Source organism: Manis javanica, chromosome 12, assembly GCF_040802235.1.
Source record: "Manis javanica isolate MJ-LG chromosome 12, MJ_LKY, whole genome shotgun sequence".
Classification (NCBI taxonomy): domain Eukaryota; kingdom Metazoa; phylum Chordata; class Mammalia; order Pholidota; family Manidae; genus Manis; species Manis javanica.
The window spans coordinates 32,173,344-32,195,066 of NC_133167.1; the positions used below are offsets into that span (position 1 = coordinate 32,173,344).

The following is a 21,723-nucleotide window of genomic DNA, read 5'->3' on the forward strand; positions in this document are numbered from 1 at the left end:
ATTAATTCCCCTTACAATGAGTTTTCATAGTATTCTTAGTCAACATGGCCATAGCCCTTATCACTTCGCTCTCAGTACCTATTTAAGCCCGTATATCTTACTGGGCATTAAGCTCACTGGAAACAAGAAACACAATATATTCATTATTGAAACCTTACAAGTTAATATAGTACTAAGTACTCAACAAATATTTCTTGAATGATGAATGAATGCGTAAATATTAGTTAAATGAATGAGTACATCATAAATACATGGTTGTGTTAAGGGTCAATCAATTAATTAATACCAATAAAACCTTGAGGAATGAAAAGTATTAAATACAAGTGGTTTTTAAAATTCATAACAGATGTAGAATTACAGCTAATTAAGAGTTGATTATTTCTATTCCAATGACTGAAAAAACAGAAGTTGGTCCCACATATAATAGGATCTGATACAATAGGTAAAAGGGTAACTGATTAAGATCTAACAAAGGCAGTCTGTTTGCTAATGCTAGTAGGGAACTATAGGTATGACACAAACTTTATCACAGACCAGTAGTCTGCCATTAAGAAGGTATGTATTTGATGGAGGCCTAGCTTCACTCCTTTCCTTTTAAGCAATTCTTTTTAATTGGTTTATACTTCTAAAGACACATTTGCATGACGGCAATGAGTGCCCAGAAAATGGCTAGATATTGCTCCATATCTTGAGGGGTCAGCTCTCTTTATTTAAAAAAAAATTATTCTAGAATGCAAATTATGTCCATCTCCTTATTTAGTATCATGGGACTTTGCTTTGTGATGGCAGTCTGTTTCAAAATTCTCCTGCTGTGGGCAAGTCCAGGGAGAGTCCTGACCCTCCACGTACTCACCCTGACATTGTGAGGATGAAGCCCTCCTGGGTGCTGAGACATGTACTGGGCCAGGTCTGTGTGCTACACAAAGTGGTAGAGAGAGCAATGTTAGTGGTACTTGGACAGTGTCCCAAAGCTAACCAGAGACCTGACTGTCAGAGGTATTACAAAGTTCAGAATATTTGGGAATAAGATTCAAAAGGCACATAACCAGGTTTTTTGAGACCTCACTGCTAAGGTCAAATACAATGTGTGTTTCTAACTGACTGCTCTTAGAAAGATGCTCATTTTAAAGGACTGCCAGTGAACTTAATGACACAGGGATCTTTCTTTTTGGAGACAAGACAGGTACACAACTTCATGATTTATTTCTGCTAGCATTTGAATAGTTTTTCCTTTCAAAAACACAAAAATGAGTTATTCATTAGTAAGCTTGTATACAATTTTTTAAAACCGTGTGATTTATGTCTTTATTGTCAATGAAAAATGTTGGGTTCTGCTCAGATAGTGATTAAAAACATTAAAAAATAAGTGCAAAAGTTGAATTTAGGAGACAAACTCAAAGTGCTTAGTTATTATTGCTGGTGAGGAGGAAAAGACAGCAAATACAGCAGGTAAAGAAGCAGAACTAAAGAATGAGCATAAGAACAATAGGCTCTACTAATCATAATAAAGAAAATTTCCATGACACTTTCCACATTGTAATGAAAGTTTTATCATGCCATAAAATATTAACAGATTCATTATACAAGCCTAGGCTTTTCCCTTGTAAAATGTTGGGGCAACTCACCATGTATTCAAAAACGAATGTAAGTGTCTCTTTGGTGTGGATTATGTCATGCAGGAGCACAATATTGGCATGTTTCAAACCCTTCAGGAGAGAAGCTAGAAAAATTAAATAAAATGTTAAATCAGTCATTGATAATGAAAGTACTTCTTTAAAGATATAGCAGTATTTAGTTTCTAAACATTTCAAATCAAGCATTCTGGCTTTTTACTGCTGGAAAAAAATATTTTGTTGTGAAATAATATATAAAATTATTTGTCAAATGGTGAGTCATTGCATTTACATAAACTTATTTTTGTTACAGGCTAGAGTAGTTGCAAAAAATATGTTTCCATTTACCTAATCAATTTCATCAAAGCACTCAGCGCACTTTGCAAATGCTTTCCTCTCAGAATCGTTCCATCTCTGCTTGAGAGATATGAGCGAGAAGGCCTGGTGAGATAAAGGCCATTGGAGGAGCAGGAAATGGTGTGTTCTGCTTCCTAGAACTGGACTTTGCAACACTGACCATTCTTAGAAATTCAAAGTCTCACTGGGGGTCATCAGGATCCATGGATGTGATTAGTGGAAGGCAGGGATAAGAACATAGGATGAAGAATTGTTGAAATGTAATAGAGAATGGAGGGAGTTTCTTAAAGGGAGAATTGCAAACCTCTGTTGAAAGGAGAAAATAAAAACTTGAAAAGGGACAGGGCCAAACTTGGGGTGCCCAGGGGATTGGGAGTGGGGAGGGCTGAGGTCACTAAAGTAATCCTTAAAAGGAAGTCACTGCAAAAGGCCAGTAAGTGGCTGGAAGGGGTTTGAAAGGCTTTCATTAGAGGCTCCAAGATAGGAAGATCCTACCTTTAGGAGACAAAAAAAGGCCCAATAAGGAGATGATAAGTCTCAGCTCTGGCATGAAGAAATCATTAAGACTTGAAGGACAGGAGAAGTTAAGTATAAAACTCAAATCAATGTTCTGCAACAAAACAGCAACAGACTCACAGAACCCAAGAACGGACTAGCAGTTACCAAAGGGCAGGCGCTGGGGATGGTGGGCAGGAAGGGTGGGAGAAGGGGATTAAGGGGCATTATGATTAGCACACATAATGTAGGGGGGTGCCAAGGGGAAGGCAGTATAGCACAGAGAAGACAAGTAGTGACTCTATAGCATCTTACTACACTGATGGACAGTGACTATAATGGGTTACGTAGTGGAGACTTGATAATAGGGGGGAATGTAGTAACCACAATGTTGCTCTTGTGAAACCTTCATAGGATTGTATGTCAATGATACCTTAATAAAAAAGAAATCAATGTTCTGCCGGGTATGCTTGCATATCATGAATCTCCTGCACCAACTCTTGCCCAGAAAATTCCGAAAGATCAGAAACTCCCTTTCAATTTTGGAACAAAATTACTTCCTTCAGGAATCTTACCCTGTTGTAATGATGTAATGATCTGCTGCTGGTTTGCACCCCGCCCCCCCAACTCCCTGCAGCTATTCTCGCTTCTAGTAGTGCTGCCTCCGCTTTCCTCGGGGGAACTAATCCTTTCCCTCCTCAGTCCATGCTGTTCTGGTGGGGCTGAGCCCATCCCCTACTCAAGACTGGGTATGTGACCCAGTCTGACTAACCAGAGCACAGTACCCCTTAGCCAGTGATTGGTTCAATGACAGGCACAAAATCCAAGCCTGGGAGAGCCCCAGTTTGCTGGTACCATAAGGAAAGAAGTACTTTCTTTTACCCACTGTGAGAGCTGAGCTTGTAGGATTTAGCCAGGAACTGCTGTGGCCAGATTACCAACACCTAGCGAAAGCATGTCTGGGGATAAAACTAAGGCAGAGAAAAACAGTGTTGGGATGGAGAGGCTGGATTCCTGATGACACATCTGGGACCTGATAGCTGGTAGTTAATCAGATCTGAGCCAGTGAAATTTCCTTCTTAGGACAGTTCAGCTGGCAACCTCTTACCATCAAAGAGACCCTGTTACACCTGTTAACCCTGATTTGCTCTGATGACTAATACTCTACTCTTTGCCCCCTGAATCCTTGGGAGCTAAATTTATTATTTCACTTTAACCAGTATATTGCTTTGTAAATGTGAAAGCAGTTTCACAGGGCATCTATTTCACATCCCTCGTTCCAGACTGAAGGCTACATGAGAACAGAGGGAGTGACTTTGCCTCTCAGATGCTCCCATACTATCTAGTACAACACTCAACAAAGACTAAGCACTTAATTTATCAAATATATTTATTAAGTGTCATAATAGAACTGACTGTGGAGCCAGAAACCCTAATATGAATCCTGGCCCCGTCACTTTCTATCCAAGTGAGCTCAGCAGAGTATGTCAACCCAAGCCTCAGTTCATTCCTTATGAAAAAGAGTTAACACTTTCTGATTTGACTTCACAGGGTGGCATGAGAGTGGAACCAGATCCCATGCATGGAGGAACGCTTGGTAAATGTAAAGCATCCCACACTTGCAAATTAGAATTAATATCCCAGCTGTTAACTTCACGCTTCTCCCTTTCACCTTGAACCCCACTAAAGCTCCACTCCCAGACTAATATCTTAAAATTTTGTTTGTCATGTTTCTGCTAGAGTTTTCAACACCTTCCATAATTATAATGACTTCTGACCGTCAGTTGAGAATGCTTGCATTTTATATGTATTTTTATTTGTAAATTATGTTCATTTTTTCTCTCCTACACACAGACACACACACACACACACGCACTACAAAGTATGCACTAAAATTAGATTTGAAAGGATATGTGTGGCAACTAAAATTGCTAAGGCTATGAGTATTGTTAAAATACTTTAAATTTATTTTTAATAGAATTTTAGTCCCACTTAAACTCTTTAAGCTTGTTTTTAAAACCATGGTGGCATGTTTTGTTAGTCATGATAGCATCACACTATAATTTTATAAAAAGCTCAAGGAACAGTATCTACTCAAGATGTGGTTCACTATTAAAAGTATATATAAATATTTCACATAGTTTCTTGATAATTTCCGTTTCATAGGAGTAGGGAAAGTGTCATTTTTGCCATTTCTCTATTGTTCACTTATATTTGCATTACTTTGTCTTACCTTTGATCCACAATTTCTTCGAAGAAATCTTTCTAAACCATTGCTCTATTTGGTGAGGATTCATCAGTCTATATTACATGGCAACTTCTCACAACTTTTTTTCTCACACTCTCATCCAGTCCATCAGCAAATCTGTTGCCAATACCTTCAAAACATGTCCAGAATCCTCCCTTTTTACATTCCTCTTTACTACCATCCTGGACAAAGCCATCATCATGTTTTGGTTGAATTATTGCAAATACCTCTTAGCTAATCTTCTTCTCTTCCTTCTAAAGTCTCTTCTCTGCAGAACAGCCAGTCACTGAGATCTTTCTCAACCAGGGGTCAGGGCATGCCTCTCCTGGCTCCAAACCCTCCAGTGGTCTCTCATCTCACTCAGAGTAAGATCCAAAGGACTTCTGCCGGCCTGCCAGCCCTGTTACCTCCCTGCCCTTGTCAGCTCACTTTGCTCTGGCCACACTGGCCCCTTGGCTGTTCTTTGGACACTTTCAAACACACTTCCTCCCCGGGTCTTACACTTGCCCTTGTCTCTGCCTGTTTTCTCTCATCTCAGCTACCTAAATGCCTCCTCCCTTGCTTCCTTCAGGTCTCTGCTCAAATAATACATAGAAAGTCTGGATTTCTCTGGCCCCTCTCAATGAAATAGCATCCCCCAACCCTGACCCACCCCAGTGATCCTCTACCCATGCACCCTGCTTTTTTCTTCTCCATAGCAGTTAGCATACTTGACATATATATGTTTATTATCTCCATCCTAAAGAATATAAAACTTTATTGAGAGCAAGCACTTTGGTTCTTTTTGCTTAATGCTCTATCTACAGCATCGAGAACAATGTCTGGCATACTATAAGCATTCAATAAATATTTATTATTGAGCTAGTGGTTCAATAGTAATTGCCCAATATCATTTCTAAACCTGTAACTGGTTGGCATAGACTGAAGATGCTTTTATTCCTTGTTTATTTCAGTTGTCTTCCTTATTAGACTGTAAATGTTGTATGTGTTACAGCCATGTCTTCTACTGCTTTTTTAACACCCTAGAATTATTGAAATACTTATATGGAAACCATGACTTTAGATGAGTAATAATATGGAGTTTATATGAAAGAGCAAATGATGTTTAAAGCATTTATCTAATGGTATTGGTATATTGCTTGGTCCATCAGCCAGTGGGATCTAAAATGCCTACAGACTTAGATGAGTGCGTTTCACACCCAGGAAGAAAAGGTCTTTCTTCTAATTTTAAGGCTGCCTTATAAGCTTCACAAGCAGGATATAGTGTGCAGGCAAATTAGCAGAGGGATGCAAGAACCAACTGAGAGGGGAAAGGTCCTAAAATTGGACCATTCTGATTCCTGTAAAGTTGTTGTTTTAATAATTCACATGTTCTAAGTATGCTTATTCTTGTGTGTTTTTTTTTTCAAAGAAAAAACACACAGATAAATTTAAGGAGCCTTTAAACTCCATACAAATGGAATCACAATGGAATTTCTTTCAGTGCTTCCAAAATACTTTTATAATGATGATGGTAATGATGATGATGACGATAGCTAACGCTCATTAGCATTTGCCACCTGCCAGGCATTGTTGTAAGAATTCTGTCTATATTAACTTGGTATGATCATGACAATACCCAGAAAGCCAAAGAGAAAATCAGAAGAAAACAACGTAATCAGGAAAAATGACCCACAAAATGAACATTATTCAGCTCATTTTAAAACGCAAAATAATTCTTTTTTTATTTTAAATGTCCAAAAAGTGTTTAGTATGACCAACTGGTTGAACATTAAATGGAATTTAATTTGATTCTCATATACGTAAGGTATTTAACAATTTAGAAAAAATTATCATTTCATCTTCCAGTATGGGAATATTCTTGGTTTTATTAAGGCCATTGGGATTGTGGTTTAGTGAAGTTTTAGGAAAATTGATGCTTTGCAAATGCAGTGGGTCATGGTGTTTTGATATTACTCTGCTCTGTTCTGCTTTAGTTTAGAAGAAAATATAAAAGATGACAATGACAAGGAAGAGCAAACCTGGCTCTCAGAGTCCTAGGGTACAGATGTATATATGAGTGACACATGTCACAGCCCTCTCTAGGCTGTATGCTCCTTAAGGGCACGGATCATCCCTGTCCCTGTCTTTGCATCTCTGGCATCTAGCGCAATCTTGGCATTTGATGCTCAGTAAGTGCTTGTGAATTAATGAAGACCACACAGTTGTGATGAGTTTATGTAAGAGTCAATAATGGTGCGAATTCCCACCCCAAAGCCCCATTGGGCATTGAATTAAAAAGAGTCCATAGTTACATTCTCCCGGGCCTGAGTGTCACAAATCAAATCAATGAGTGAAGTTATGCATTCCAAGAAAATACACTATCTAGATAAACTTAGATAAATATTAAGACAAATGTTAGGTAAGTATCATCTCATATATTTGGAATTGTAATCTGATCACATACTATCACCTTGGCTTCATTTTGTTTTATAAAAATGTAACCATGCACATGTAAATGTGATGTATCTGTGATTGATTGCATTCAAAGGACAGCTTGTCAACCAGGCCTGCTGTGATCTATTTGTGGTAACCATTGACTCAGCAATTCTAACAGGCACCCTCTACCTCATTCTGTGACCTTGGAGAGCTTCGTTTTTCTATTTTTGGCTCAGTTTTCTCCTATATGACTGGAAATAATTACTTTGCAATGTTTTTACTAGAGAATGATCTTAAAAGAGACTCAGCTGAAATTGTTTCCAATTTCAACAAGGTAATTATGGGTACATGATGGAATCAGAATTGATAACTATATGTTATATATTATTTTCTTTAAAAATGTTCTGCATTTTGCTTAACATTTATACAAAATGTATCAAAAACATTTTTATTTTTATTTTTACTGTTGCTAAAAGAGAAATGCTTGAATTATGGATTTCTAAATTTATCATAATAAAGTAGAAAGGATTTTGAATTGAATAGAATGGAATCTAATACCTAACAACTCTGACTATTAGCTCTGAGTCCTCAGACAAGTTACCTAAATTCTCTGAGGCTTGTAATCTTTCATCCTGTACAACAAAATAATACACTTTGCTTCCTAGAGTTGATGTAAGGATTTAAAAAAAAAAAGATAATGTGGGGGGAAACTGTATCAGATGCCTATTCCTCAAAAAAGTTACATGACTGCTTCCTAAACAAATACTGCTAACAGGCTGAAAGTCCTGGGTTTAAACCAAACATTTCCATTTTTATAGAAAGTTGTTTAAAATAATGCTTATTTTTAAGAATGGTACACCGTTTAATAAAACTTGTGAGTGTGTTCTTATATAAAATTTAAGAATGTTAGCCTATTCTAGTGAAAGTGTTTTCTCTTAGTTGTAAAATAAACACTTAAAATACAAATAAAAGCAAGTTATGAAAGATTTTCTAAGTTGCTATGAAGGCAACTAATCTTTTTAATTAGTAAACAATGAGAGTAGGGAACCTATTTGTTGGTTGCATTACTTACTGCATATCTAGCAGCCAGCAGAGTGCTTGGCCATTGTAGGTGTTCAATTAATATTTGTAGAATGAATGCATAGAGAGTGTATGGATTTTTGAATCACAGAGATTTGAGTTGAATCACAGCTACATACTAGAATAACAATATCTATCTCCAAAGCTTGCTAAGAGGATTGGAAGAGGTAGCACATGAAAAGTATCTGGCTCCTGTATTTAGATATGTTTCCCTTATTTTTGTTCATAGTTTTGCTAATTTCATGATATATTGCATGTGTAGAGAAAATGGAAGTTCCATGGCCAGGATTCTCACCTGACCCTGGTCTGCTTGCCCCCTGGGGACATGCAATGCTCGCAGATGCATGCTTGCACACGTGTGGGCAACATGTTATCACTGAGTCTATAGAAAGAGTTCCACCTGGGGCTCTGGGGCTGCAGGGCTACGAGGCAGCGGAGAGACCCGGAGGCAGAGACCAGCTTGCTGCCTGCAGACTTGCCCTAAGACGGACAGGATTCTAACGCTTTACCTACCACCTTGAACAGAAAACTAGGTATAAACTCTTTTACCCCCAAGAACTTTCCATTGTCATTTTTAGGTCTCACTGAATCCAGAGTGGACTTGCCCAGTGCTGAACCTTCAGGCGACTCAGCATGTTAAGGTCAATTTAGCATGCCTAATGACCAGATTAATAAATTACCACATGTATTCTACTTGTATAGAAAGAGATTGTACCTGTAGTAAAATCCTACTCAGTAAATCTTAGGCTGGTCTCTCTTTGATATATTGATAAAGCTTTGGCCATCAGAGCAGCCAAACTGTTCAGGAAAAGTAATTCCTTCTTCAAGTCTTTTTAAAGAAACCTGCATTACTTGTTCAGTTTTTCTGCACATGGCTTTCGGTTGCCTTTTGAGCTAGTGACCCTGAATTTTAACTAATGAACTCCAGCTGTTCTTACTTTGCTTTCCATCCCTTCTCATTTAACCTCCTGTCTCTCTGGTCTCACATCTTTAAAGTTCTTACAGGAAAAATGGGACAGTGCCAGAATTTTCAAATGAGGCCTCATATCTTCTTGGGGGAGAGGGCTCCTCTAACAAGAGTTTCCAACTTTTACACTGGTGGAAACAGAAACGTTCATTGTTGGAAATTGGATGCCTAACAACCCCCAAAGTGTAAAAAATCCTTTTGTGGTTTTTAATATTATACAAGTACAGCATTCAGTAAGGTAAGTCCATAAAACCAAGAAAGTCCACAGTTGAATACTAAATGTAATTGGAAACACCTGTGACAGAGAGGCAATTCCTTGGTAAATACGCAATAAAAGAAACATTTAGTGTACAGAACAATACAGATCCAGCTTTTCTGAACCACGCTGAGAACCATCTGTTAGCAAAACTGGCAAAAGGTTTCACTATTAAAGTCATAAGTCAACCTGAAAAATCTGTGGCAAAATCTGAGTGAGCCAGTTCTGAAGCAATCGGCAAGCTCAAACTCACAAAAGTGACACCATGAAATTGGGCCAAGCTTGGGCCTAGAGACCCTCCCCTTATGTCTGGTGACCTAGGGATTTCTACCATGTTCGGAAATACTCTTAACCTATCCACACAGCTCTTTCTAAATCTAATCATTCTTTCATGGGAACCACTAATAGGTACATTAGTAAATGCAGCTTTTATTATTTTAAATACTTAAAACAATGCTTTCCTCCAGAATGTACCTGACCTTAGCAGGATGAATCCCCAGCTAACCCATCAGCTAAATGGCTCTCCTACTCAAATTTAAACTGATGTATTTCCCAGGGGTTCATAAAGACTTTTGAAAATTGCATCAAATTCAGTTATAAACGCATTTGATGAATTACTTTTTTCATGCCTGTTTGCATAACCCATCCTTCCAAGCTCAGTTCAAAATCTACTGACTTCACTAGCCACACCACCAATACTAATTGGTTCTAGTTATCTTAGTTTATGTCTTTTTACCTCCATTGTAACACTTGTAACTTGAATCATCTGCTCTGTTAAGACTGAAATTGGTAAAAAGCTAAGATCAGGGCTTTTTCTTCTCATCCTTCACAATACCCAGCAATATGCTCTGTACATAATACATGCTGCATGAAAAAGGGAAGAAGAAGTTGTTAACAGGACAGAAAGAAAGGCCAGGGAAGAGCCATTTCTCTGGGTTTTTGCTGAAATGGATAGCAATCTATCATTTTATTTCACATGGCTCATTTAAAAGGTCAAAAATTGCATTTATTTTCACTATATTGGCTTCTTGATTTTTATATTATAAATGATTAGTTATCTTGAAGTTGAACAAGTCATCACTAAGGGAAAGGAACAACAATGAATAATAGCAGCCAACATTTATAGAACTCTGAAAATGGCCTCTGTGATAAGCGCTCTATATGTATATTTTCATTTAATCCTCGTAACAACTCAATGAAATAGGTACTATTATCCTCTTTCTGCAATAAACTGAGTCTTAATTGATAAAGTAATATACTGATGGTCACATCAATAGTAATTGATAAGTCTAAGATTCAACCCCAAGTCCATCTGACACCAGATTCCTCACCTGCTTGCAATATTGCCCAGGTTACAGAGAAAATATAGGGACAACATTCAACATACATGCCTCCCCAGGCTGTTTTTCAAATACTATCTAAACAACTTGTTTTCAGGCAAATTGGTAACTGAGAAATTTGTGTGATTATATTACTTCTTTTCTCTTTTATATGGATTTTTCTGGGATTATACAGATAATAGCCTTAGCACTTAGCATAAGACCAAATGCACAGATCATATTTTGTAAATACTTATTGAGTTCTCAGTCTTGGTTAACTAATAAAATAGTTTTGCATCTTAATTTCCTCAAGAAAAAATAATGAAATCATAGTGTAAATATAGTTGGAAAACTGGTATGAAGAATAAAATTGCAATTATCATATTACTTGTAGAAGTATCGAAAAAATGGATAGACTAATGAATCTGTTACCAAATCAAGGACTTAAAACAGATCTCTGAATACAGTGGAATTTGTATCATATTATTAGTAATCTGTTTTTCCTCCATTTGACTTTTTCTCTCATTCACTCTTGTACTACATGATGTTTAATAATGACATAATATTTTATCATACAAATATACTACAATGTGGTTAGCCAACTCCAAACAGAAATCTCTAAAATGGTTACCTTCCCTAATAGCTGTAAATGGGACTCCTTCCTCTGCATTCATGCTGATGACTTTTAAAGCCACTAGCTGTCCATTTATCCTAGAAGAAGCAAGGGAAAGGGCACACATTTATTGAGAGGTTTATAGCAGCAATTTATACTAAGGATAGTTTTAAAAAAGTAGCTTTCCTTCCTAATACATTCCAGCATATGAATCTACAATTTTCTCAAAATAAAAGTTCTAAAAGTAATTTTTTTCTCTTTGCCAAGTGATATATACTCACTGGAGAAAATTTGGAGAATACAGAAAAGCACAGAACCGCCCTCTCATCCATCCTCGTAATATTCTGGTGTACATTATTCCTTTTGTTTCTCTTTGTGTACTTACTTGAGCCATCCTTACTTTTCATCTGAATTATTTTTGTGACCTCTAAAAAGTCTCCCTGCTTGTATACTTCTATGCCTACTATTCTCAACTGAATAGGCTGGGGCATCTTTTTTAAGTGAAAATTAAAACAAATCACATCTCTGCTCAAAACTCACTGTTATCTCCACATTGCACTCTGAGAAAAAGCCAACTTCTTAAATCACCTCCTAAGTGCAACCTGATCTGCCCAAGCCCAACTGTCTTTCTCTCTCTTCAACTCCTCCTACTGGTCCCTTATTCTTGTGTTCACTGATGTAAGGTAAGTGCCAAGAACAGAGATTTTAATACAAGTATGTTATTTTTAATACAGTGGGATTCATATCATATTATTAATAACCTGTTTTTCCTCCATTTAACTTTCTCTTATTCATTCTTATTCTATGTGATACTTAATAATATAAATATACTACAATGTGTTTAGCCAATTCCAAATGCTTTTAAATTGGAATTTTAAATCACACCACAGAGTCATCACACCATTTACTGGCCATGAGACTGGCTGCCTTTTCCAGCACTACCTCACCAACACTGGGCAGGGATTTTTTGTTTTCGTTTTTTTAAGATTTCATTTTTAGAACAGTTTTTGACTTACAGAAAAATTGAGAAGATAGTACAGAGAGTTTCCATATACATCGCATCCAATTTCTTTTATTGTTAATATTTTACATTAGTATAGCACATTTGTTAAAATTAATGAACCAATACTGATACATTTTTATTGCCTAAAGCTCAGAGTTTATTAGGAATTCTTTAGGTTGGGTTTTTTTTGCAATAAAATTGTACTATTTATTGTGGGTTGCATTGTAAATTGGTAACATTTGGGGGGAAATGCAGCATGATAATCATAGGAAAAGCCATAAAAGTACCATATTCAGGAATTTTTCCCAATAAACTTATTTAATAAAGATTTTTAAAATTCTAAACACATGAAAGATATCCTCCACTGTGATAGTCACAACAGAAAAATAAAAGAGAGAAAGAAATAGTTGAAATGTCCAACATTAGAGGAATAGTTTTAAAAGTTATGGTGTATCAATACAATGTGCTAGAATATATGTGAATACTTGGGGTATCAGGGACACTTTCAATCTTCCCAAAGGGTTCTGACTTCAGTGTTCTATACAGATAGACCTTTCCAGTCCAAAGGTGACACAGAAGTCCTTTACCTATTCTGCTAGTTCTTATATGTTTTCTTTTTCATTTCTCTGCTTAATCTATGAGGAATTCATATTGTATACTTACTTTTCCCATATTGCTAACAATCATCTCCCCTCCCTGACTTGGACTGTCTTCTTTTCCCAGCTGATTTGACATGCCACCATGAGTATATATTGGTTCTTACTAATACTTGAATTTGTGACTGTCCTGGACTTTTAAAAATCATAGTTCTTTGATCTGTCTTTTCTATGCTTGTGCTGCACTATTTTAATTATTGTAGCTTTTGAACACATTTAGGATATATTGAAACTCTCATAGAGAATCACTGACATCTATTTGATTTTCTAACCCAAATGCTCTCCAAGACCCCAAGCAGCTACCTTACTGCAACTGCAACTCCTCCCTGTCTTGTCCCCTTCCATCCTCCCTCCAAAGCCAGGCCTGTCCCTGCGTTGGGGATTTGCTGCTTGCTGTTCCCTCTGCAGGAAGCTGTCTCCCAGTCCACGAGCATGCAGAGAACACCTCACCTTTGTCAGTCCCTGCTTAAGCATTCCCTTTCGCTGCTCTATTTAAGACAGCAATCCACCACCCACTCTGGCACTCCATATGCCACTTTCCAGTTTTATTCTTTTCCAAATCGCTTTTCACTCTTTTGACAAACTCAGTGTTTAACTAGTTTGTTTATTGCCTGTCTCACTCCCAACAGAATGTCCATTCCATAAAAGCAAGGAATTTTGTCTCCTTTGTTCTCTAGAATAGTACTTGGGCCATAGTAGGTGCTTAATAAATATTAATAGAATGAATGAATGCCTGTCTGGCTCTTTCTTCAAGTCTTTCACATCCTTTAGTAAAGCTTTATATAAATCCTGCCCATTTTTGATGCTCATGAGTTTTTGTGGTTGCTATTGTGAGAGTAGTTTCCCCTACTACGTTTTCTATTAAATGGTTGTTGCTAATACATGAGACAACTTTTGCTAAGTGTATTTTAATTTTATAACTGATCATCCTATTGTTCTATCTTACTACTTCTAATGGTTTCTTAGATGATCCTCTTGGGTTCTTAGGTAGGTAATTCTTTAATCCACAAAAATGATATTCAGTCTTTTTTTTCCTCACTGCATTAGCTATAAGATTTATGATAATCTTTAACAATAAAGGATAATGGACATTCTTGCCTGATATCTAACTTAATGCATCTATTTCTATGATATTTTTTAGCTTGTTTTTAAATTATAAATGTAATGCCTGTAATAAAGTGAAAAGTCAGTGATCTTTCTTTCCTCACCCCAGTTTCAATCACTAGAAGTATCTTTTAACAGCTGTGTGTATTTTTCCAGACTGCTCTGTGCACATACATATTTATACATGTATAGTACATCTGAGTGCTTTTTTTCTAAATGAGATCACAGGGTACATACTGTTCTGTAACTTCTTTTCTCTTAAAATACTGGACATCTTTTCATATTAGTTCATCTACTTCATACTTCAGATGGCTACACACAATTTCAATGTATGGTGGCTATTAAGCCTGTCCTCCATTAATGGATATTTGTGACCAAGATTTTACTTTTTCTATTATAAACTTTGCTGCAATAAACACACTTATACATATATCTCTGTGCACCTGGACAAATATTTCTCATGTATTTTGCATCCTGTTACTAGGCTGAGTTCTTTGGAGAAAATCTTTAATAGTCTCAGTTTCTAATACAGTCTATGGAAGTGAATTAAATCCTATTTCTACATACATATTTTAAATGCTATTTTCCCTAAAATCCTGTTTTAACAAGTAAAAATAATAACAAGTATGAAGATCAAAATAATAAATATTTAGTCCTATAGTATTTATATAAAAATTTTTAAATTAACATTTAACCACTACTGAGCCATTATTTTTCTCCACTGGAGTAACAAATTAAATCAGATGTTCTGTCTTTCCTACCATGACTAAAAGGCAGAGGATTTCATGGATTTTTCATATACGTTTAACAGAGTTTGTGTGCCAAAATGAGCACTTGGCTTTTGTATTAACAGTTTATTTTTTATTTTTCAGCCATTCTTCTGTGTATTTTGCAAGTGTAGAAAACCAAGAATTGATCAGTTTTCACATATGTCATACTTTGTAGAAACCAGCTTCAGTTTCTTCCTGATGGCAATGTGGGAGAATGAAGGAGTAAGCTCACAGTTGCCATGCAAACATCTGTTTAAGGGAGGGATGAAAAACCCTTTAAAGACACCTTACCAACTGCTCTTCCCACCAGATGAAGAGCAATAATCGTTCTTTGGGTCAGTAGTAGATAGAGCCTACTTTGCATTGAACAAAAGAGAAGAGCTGATAAACATCTTAGTGGACTAATTTTAACTGGGGAGGAAAAGTTAATTTTTCTTCAAGGCTGTTAAATCATCATGTCTGTCCCCAGTGACTATGATATCTTGCACAGGTCCCAAACTTCAGCTACGTGTCACCTGGCTTTATAAAGTCAAATCAGAGGGGCGGGATCATTATCTCTAAAATCTCTCCCAGCTATGAGTCACTCACCTGCTAATCCCCTTGTAAACTGTAGCATAAGAACCTTCACCCAGCTTCTCCAAGTTCAAGTAAGATGAGGCTGCCCCAAAAGGGAGGCTCTTCCTCTGCTTAAGGGGAGTGGGGAGGGGTAGGAGGTGGAAAAGAAAGAAAGAGCACTTTTTTTAGGGTTGACTTTTTTTTTCCCCAGAGAAATTAGGCAGCATTATCAGAGTGTATATGCTCAGTCAGTGCCCTGGAAGTGAGAGCCAGCCTCCCTAGACAAGCACACATTAAATTCTTCTTGATCAACATCAGCTGCTCACTCACCCACTGAAAACTCTGCCTCAGATCTTCTTCCTGAAAAGAATCACTGTTACTCCGTGGCCTTTTACTCTTGAACTTCCGGGCACGGGCAGCCTGAAGTCCCCTGGGGTGAAATGAAGTCATGGAACATGATGCTTCTTTTAGGTCTGTTAGCTGGAGGAAAAAGAAAGAACAGGAATAAAATACATGCAAAGTCAAGACTCGGCAGCTTGCATAAACCATTTTTTCTTTAGTTGACTGCTTTTCACTCTTCAAATGTTTTTCAAGCTTCCTACACCCTCAAAGGGCAAGTCCTTTCCTGAAAGTCAGATCCCTTAAAAAGACCATAATGCTATCAACTGCAGAAACACTACATTCTTTATTCACTGAAAAATCTCTCTTTAACATTTAGGTTAACCTAAATCTCTTTGATGGATGGTTTCCAATTTTTGTTTAACTCAGGCTGTTTTTTTTTTTTTCCATATCCTCTTATCTCTTCTGGGGAATAATGTTCTAGTATAGCATTGTTAATAACCAGGAGGTAGTTACTGAAATTTTGAATCCATAGCATATGATACTGCAGCTTGCTTTTTTAAGACTCAGTTCTGCAATTTGGTACCACAGAGATTTCAAGAGAGTAATACTTTACCTCAAGTCAAGTGAGTTTTATGCAGTCTACAGCATAGGATTTTTTCCCCCTTCTGGTTTACAAGAAAATCCCCAAATTTGATAACAACAGCCATAAATTCTCTGTGACTTTAATAGAATTTTCTTATTATTGGTTTAGACCTACCACAGAAAAATCAGACCCTGCTTCAGAAAGGGAGTCTCTGAACTCCGTGGTTCATCAATAGAGAAAGATGCTCCTCTTGGGATACAAATACCTCGATCGCAGACTCCATGGTCACAGGCACACTCCTCTGACAGCTGTGTGCATCGCCTCCCTCCCAACAGCGATGGCAGCTGCATCCAGGCTGGAGAGTCTTTGCACACAGCTCTTGACCCATAATCTTGTAGGTTCAAGAAAAAAACTAGCACTTGAACCTTTTCCCCTGTGCCTCTCCTGTCCTCGCTCACTCCCTTTTTGCCAGAGGTCAGCCAGGCTGGAGCTTTCACATGGCTCACATGAGGGCTCTGCTGGAGCAGCCTCATGACTTCAGCAGTTTTTCCTTCTCAGTGCAAGAAACTATACATCGGAAAGGCAGCTGCCTGCAATAATATGTGCACAACTGAAAACAGGGCAGCAAATATTGGACAGAATAAAATTTGGCACAGTGAAAGTTCTTATCCCAGCCACACATTAGTGCTGTTGGTATACATAGTTTTTATGAATTTATATTGCTTAACCTGGTAAATGATAATGATATTTATTAGGCTTCCCTGGTACTAAAGTAGACATCTTGAGAAGTATTTTCTCCCTGCTTTTCATCTGAGACCCTGTTGGTTTTCGGACTTTAAAATAAATTTGCAACCTAGCCAACTTTTCCTAGTCAAAGAAACCACAGTCATTGAAGAGGAAGAAAGTTAAAGATACCTACTCCATCTCTCCACCTCCAAACAACAGTATACCTAATAGTCTATCTAATAGAGGGGTATTCACTCATTCATCGATTCAAAAACTATCTAGTGAGCACCTGTGTTGTTCTTACTGTACAAATAACAAGTTACCCAGTGGTGGAGAGGAGTTTGCATGATCTATCTCCTTCTCTCTCCCTGACTTCTTCCTTCCTCATAAATATAATTAATGTTTATTACATTAATAACATGATATATCAGGAACTAGCTCCAGCTAGTTTGCAGTCTTTGAACAGTACTTTTTTCTTTCATAGACTTCTGTTATTGCCACTATATTTTGTTATTGTACTAATAAGAGTAAAATAGAATATAGGATACACACACACACACACACACACACAGTTGTTATCATTAAGGGGAAAAAATAAGTTAATGTCTGTTATCCACAATGGTATTTGTGTATATTTGACACCTGAACCTAATAATGGTTATAAACACATTTCAGATAATTTAATTATAAGCATGTATTAAAGTTTTATTTCAAAATTGCCACAGGACATCTTAAACAGGCCAATTCTAAAGATTCACTCAAAGAAATTTAGTAAATAGTGACTAGGCACAGTAATACAGAAAAAAGTATTTGGTCAAAGACTGTTAAGCTTTTGACTTAACAATCAACAGAGAGTGAGAGAAGCTATTTTCTCAAAATATTTAATTCCATTAGAAATTATCATAATGTAATTATAATATTTTATGAAAAGTGCTGATTTCTTCCTAAAAGGAGATGGTGAATTTCATCATACAAAGTTATTTATCAGACTAGGATTGAGAGTTTTTCATCAACTTCTAATTATTATAAGTTTTAGAATTTTTAAATGGCTGGCATTTTTATTAGCCTAGGGGTTATTCACCTAAGTGAAGCATTGCTCAAATAGAATAACCTGGTTTTTTTAAGGTTTAGAATGCATATTTAGATATTGGGTGGACTACTGAGGGAAACTGCAAAATATCCTTCAGAATTTTCAAAAATAAAATAATTTATGGTATTGGTTAAAGTCAAGGAAAAATATTGATGACTTCCTAAGATATTTTCTAGGTCTCTGTCCAAACTATTTTTGTTAACAAAGATTTCTGAATAAGGATGGAAGACTTAGGTGATCTCATTTGAATTGTGAATCAGACCATTTGAGCCACTCTAGGTTGGCCAGACTTACCGCAGCAGCCTGGTTAGTTTCATAGTGGCAGCAGCCCGCTGGGCTGTCTTAAAGCATGGCCACTGTTACTGCTTCCTCTTGCTGTCATAGACCACAGGGCCCCCACAGGTGAAGCTGACTGACAGGGAGAGACCCCTGTGCCTGAATGGATCCACAGAAGCTCTGGCTTCTCAAGCCACTTCCCGCAAAAACCAGGTGACCCCGTAGAGAAGTGCACGAAGTTCCATGGAGTACACTTCCAACATTTTGAAACCAGCAATGTTTATTGTGGAGATGAGGCCAGCTCAGAAATATGCTTTGATCTGCTTCCCCTACTTTTCTGCTTTACTTCCTCTTGCCCCTCACTTCTACTTCCTTGGGATTGCACACGACCCCTCCCCCTCAAAATTAAGAGGTAGCATGTAAGCTTTTGTTGCAGGCTCTGTTTCTAGGGAACCTGTGTTAAGACAAATGGTAGCTATTTTTTAATTAGCAGTAAAATTATAGGTTATTGATAATTTCAGTTAGCATCTCCCACCTTACATTTCTGGAGTCATTTTTCCTTTCTCAATTGTGTGTATCAAACTACTATGTTTAGCTGTGAATTTGCACTTTTTCTAACATTTGTATTCTGTCTTTATTAAATTTAGCTGGATTATTAGGAATTATGGCCTAATTATAACCTTTCTAGAATTTGTAGTTCATCATAAGCATTCAGCAGTTAATATTATGAGGAATAATATGAAGTTTGTTGGAATCATTAAAAATAATCCGGGGGGGAACATGGGGAAGACAGTGTAGCACAAAGAAGGCAAATAGTGATTCTGTGGAATCTTACTGTACTGATGGGCAGTGACTGCAGTAGGGTATGGGGGGGAACACAATAACACGGGTAAATGTAGTAACCACATTGTTTTTCATGTAAAACCTTCATTAGAGTGTATATCAATACCTTAATTTAAAAAAAAATTTTTAATAAAGAATACCAAGACATTATTTGACCTTTTCACTTTCATTTTTTCATGAGTTTAAATATATACCAGGTATACGATGTCATCACTTTGACAGCTAATCACTTGCTGTGTACTTGTGCATTTTTGTTTGAAAATGTCTGTTTTAACGTCTAATATGGTAATTTCTAATATGGTATTGATAAATATAACCCACATGAAGAATAGCTCTTTGAGGTCCTCAGTAATTTTTGAGGATGTATGGAGGTTCTGAGACCAAAAATATGAAAACTGCTGCTATAAGAAGCAGGTTTTACTTGGTCACGCTGAACGGTTTTCTAAAGCATTTGTAACAGTTCACACTCCCACCGGCAGTGGTTGAGTGTCATTGCTCCACATTTCAGGCATGTTTTGTACTGACTATGTTTTATATTTGCCAATCAGATGGTGATTATGTGGTATCTGACTGTGGATTTAATTTGCATTTCCCTGGTTACTAATGAAACTGAGTGTTTTTTTTTCCATATATGAATGTGTTTCTTTGTGAAATATCTGTTCACGTCTTTTGCCCACTTTTCTCTTTACTACATATCTTTTTCTCATTGATTAGTGTGATTTCTTTATATAGTCTGGATACCAACCCTTTGTCAGTTAAACATATATATATATATATATATATATATATATATATATATCTTCTCCCTGTTTGTGTATTACCTTTTTTTAATTGTATTGAATCTGTTGATCAGTGTGGGGAAAATTGGTTATCTTTTCAATAATGAGTCTTCCTAGCCACACACATTGTGTATCTCTCCATTTATTTGGTCTTCTTTCAATATCTCTCAATAAATTTTAATAATTTTTCTCAAAAAAAATCCAAATACATCCACACAATGGAGTAATATCATATAGTTATAAAAAATGAGATCTCTATATAATGACATGCAATGATCATCAAAATATTTTAAGTGAAAAAAGCAAAATGCTTTTGTGTGTTTGGGAGTGTGGTAAAGCAATGAGGGGAAATCAGAGTAGTCAGTAGTTTTGCTAATGGTAGCAATATTATGATTATTATTTTGAAGCTACTACTGGCATATTTTGGGGTTAAACAAGTAATTATGATAATCTCATTAGAAACCAAATTTCCCTGCATAAGAGAAAATAGACATAAATATCAAATCAAAGAAACTAAGTAAAAATTACAGTATCTTAAATTCAATTTGGAAATATCAATGTGAACTTATAATTTTTTCCCTTAAAAAATGCTATCAACCAAAAAGATCTAGAAACAATGACAACTGAATAGCAATGAGCAGGCCTGGTACTCAAATCTGTGGTCTCTAAGTACTGTTATCCATTTAAAAACAACAACAACAAAAAAACAAGCATGCTTCAAGAAATGGTGGCTGAATGTCTGAAGTATGAAGTTATCAAGAAAGATATCCAGGATTATCTTAAGTCAACGGGAGTCATGTTGAAAGCACGTAAAAGCCAACTTGAAGGGACTCCCATTTGGCTCAAGATGGGGCAATCTGAGTATCAAGAAGACTGCAATGGATTAAAATACACAAAATATGTAAAATTCCTAACTTTATATCAATTCTAAACAAAATGGTCACTTGGAGATTTTCTATGCACCAACTCATTACTCTGAATATTGATAAATAAAGGAGGGAAATCAAATATATTTTGTCTTTCCTTTACAAATTGCTTTTCTAGGGTTATTAAAAGTCAATGAGGGCTGGCGGGAGCCAAGATGGCGGCGTGAGTAGAGCAGTGGAAATCTCCTCCCAAAAACACATAGAGCTATGAAAATATAACAAAGAAAAATCTTCCTAAAATAGAGACCACAGGACACAGGACAACATCCAGACCACATCCACACCTGCAAGAACCCAGCGCCTTGTGAAGGGGGTAAGATACAAGCCCCAGCCCGGCGGGACCCGAGCGCCCCTCCCCCCGGCTCCCGGCGGGTGGAGAGAAACCGGAGCAGTTTTTTTTTTTTGGCGAGCGCTTTTTGGAAGCCTTAGAGGGACGGGCCCCCGTTGCTGGGGAGGCGGGGTGGCGGGACCGGTGAGGAGGTGCCTGGGAACGGCGCCGGAGGACAAAGAATATCCCGCGTTTCTCCCTGCGAGACCTGGGGGCGGGTGCCTGAGACCGGTGCCTGAGGACGGAGGAGGTCGCGCGTTTTTCCCCTTTTTTTTTTTTCTCTTTTTGGCAAGCGCTTTTTGGAAGCCTTGAAGGGACGGGGACCCCAGTGCTAGGGAGGCACGGTGGCGGGACTGGTGAGCGGGTGGCTGGGACC

At 37.2% G+C, this 21,723-nt stretch overlaps 1 protein-coding gene across 5 annotated transcripts in view; it reads right to left on the reverse strand.

The window, feature by feature from the left end:
• Nucleotides 1-16,891, reverse strand: part of CDK15 (cyclin dependent kinase 15) — a 73,354-nt gene extending 56,463 nt beyond the window's left edge. For 2 of the 5 annotated variants that reach the window (XM_073218333.1, XM_073218335.1), the window contains exons 1-6: nucleotides 16,645-16,891; nucleotides 15,785-15,934; nucleotides 15,488-15,582; nucleotides 11,385-11,464; nucleotides 1,626-1,720; nucleotides 854-916 (exon numbers count right to left, since the gene is read on the reverse strand). In XM_073218333.1, the coding sequence (XP_073074434.1) occupies nucleotides 854-916; nucleotides 1,626-1,720; nucleotides 11,385-11,464; nucleotides 15,488-15,582; nucleotides 15,785-15,934; nucleotides 16,645-16,767 (606 nt within the window). In that variant the 5' untranslated portion in view covers nucleotides 16,768-16,891. Of the gene's footprint in view, nucleotides 1-853; nucleotides 917-1,625; nucleotides 1,721-11,384; nucleotides 11,465-15,487; nucleotides 15,586-15,784; nucleotides 15,935-16,644 lie in introns of all 5 variants that reach the window. The other 3 variants (XM_073218332.1, XM_073218334.1, XM_073218336.1) reach the window with 2 other exon arrangements.
• Nucleotides 16,892-21,723: the final 4,832 nt, after the last annotated feature.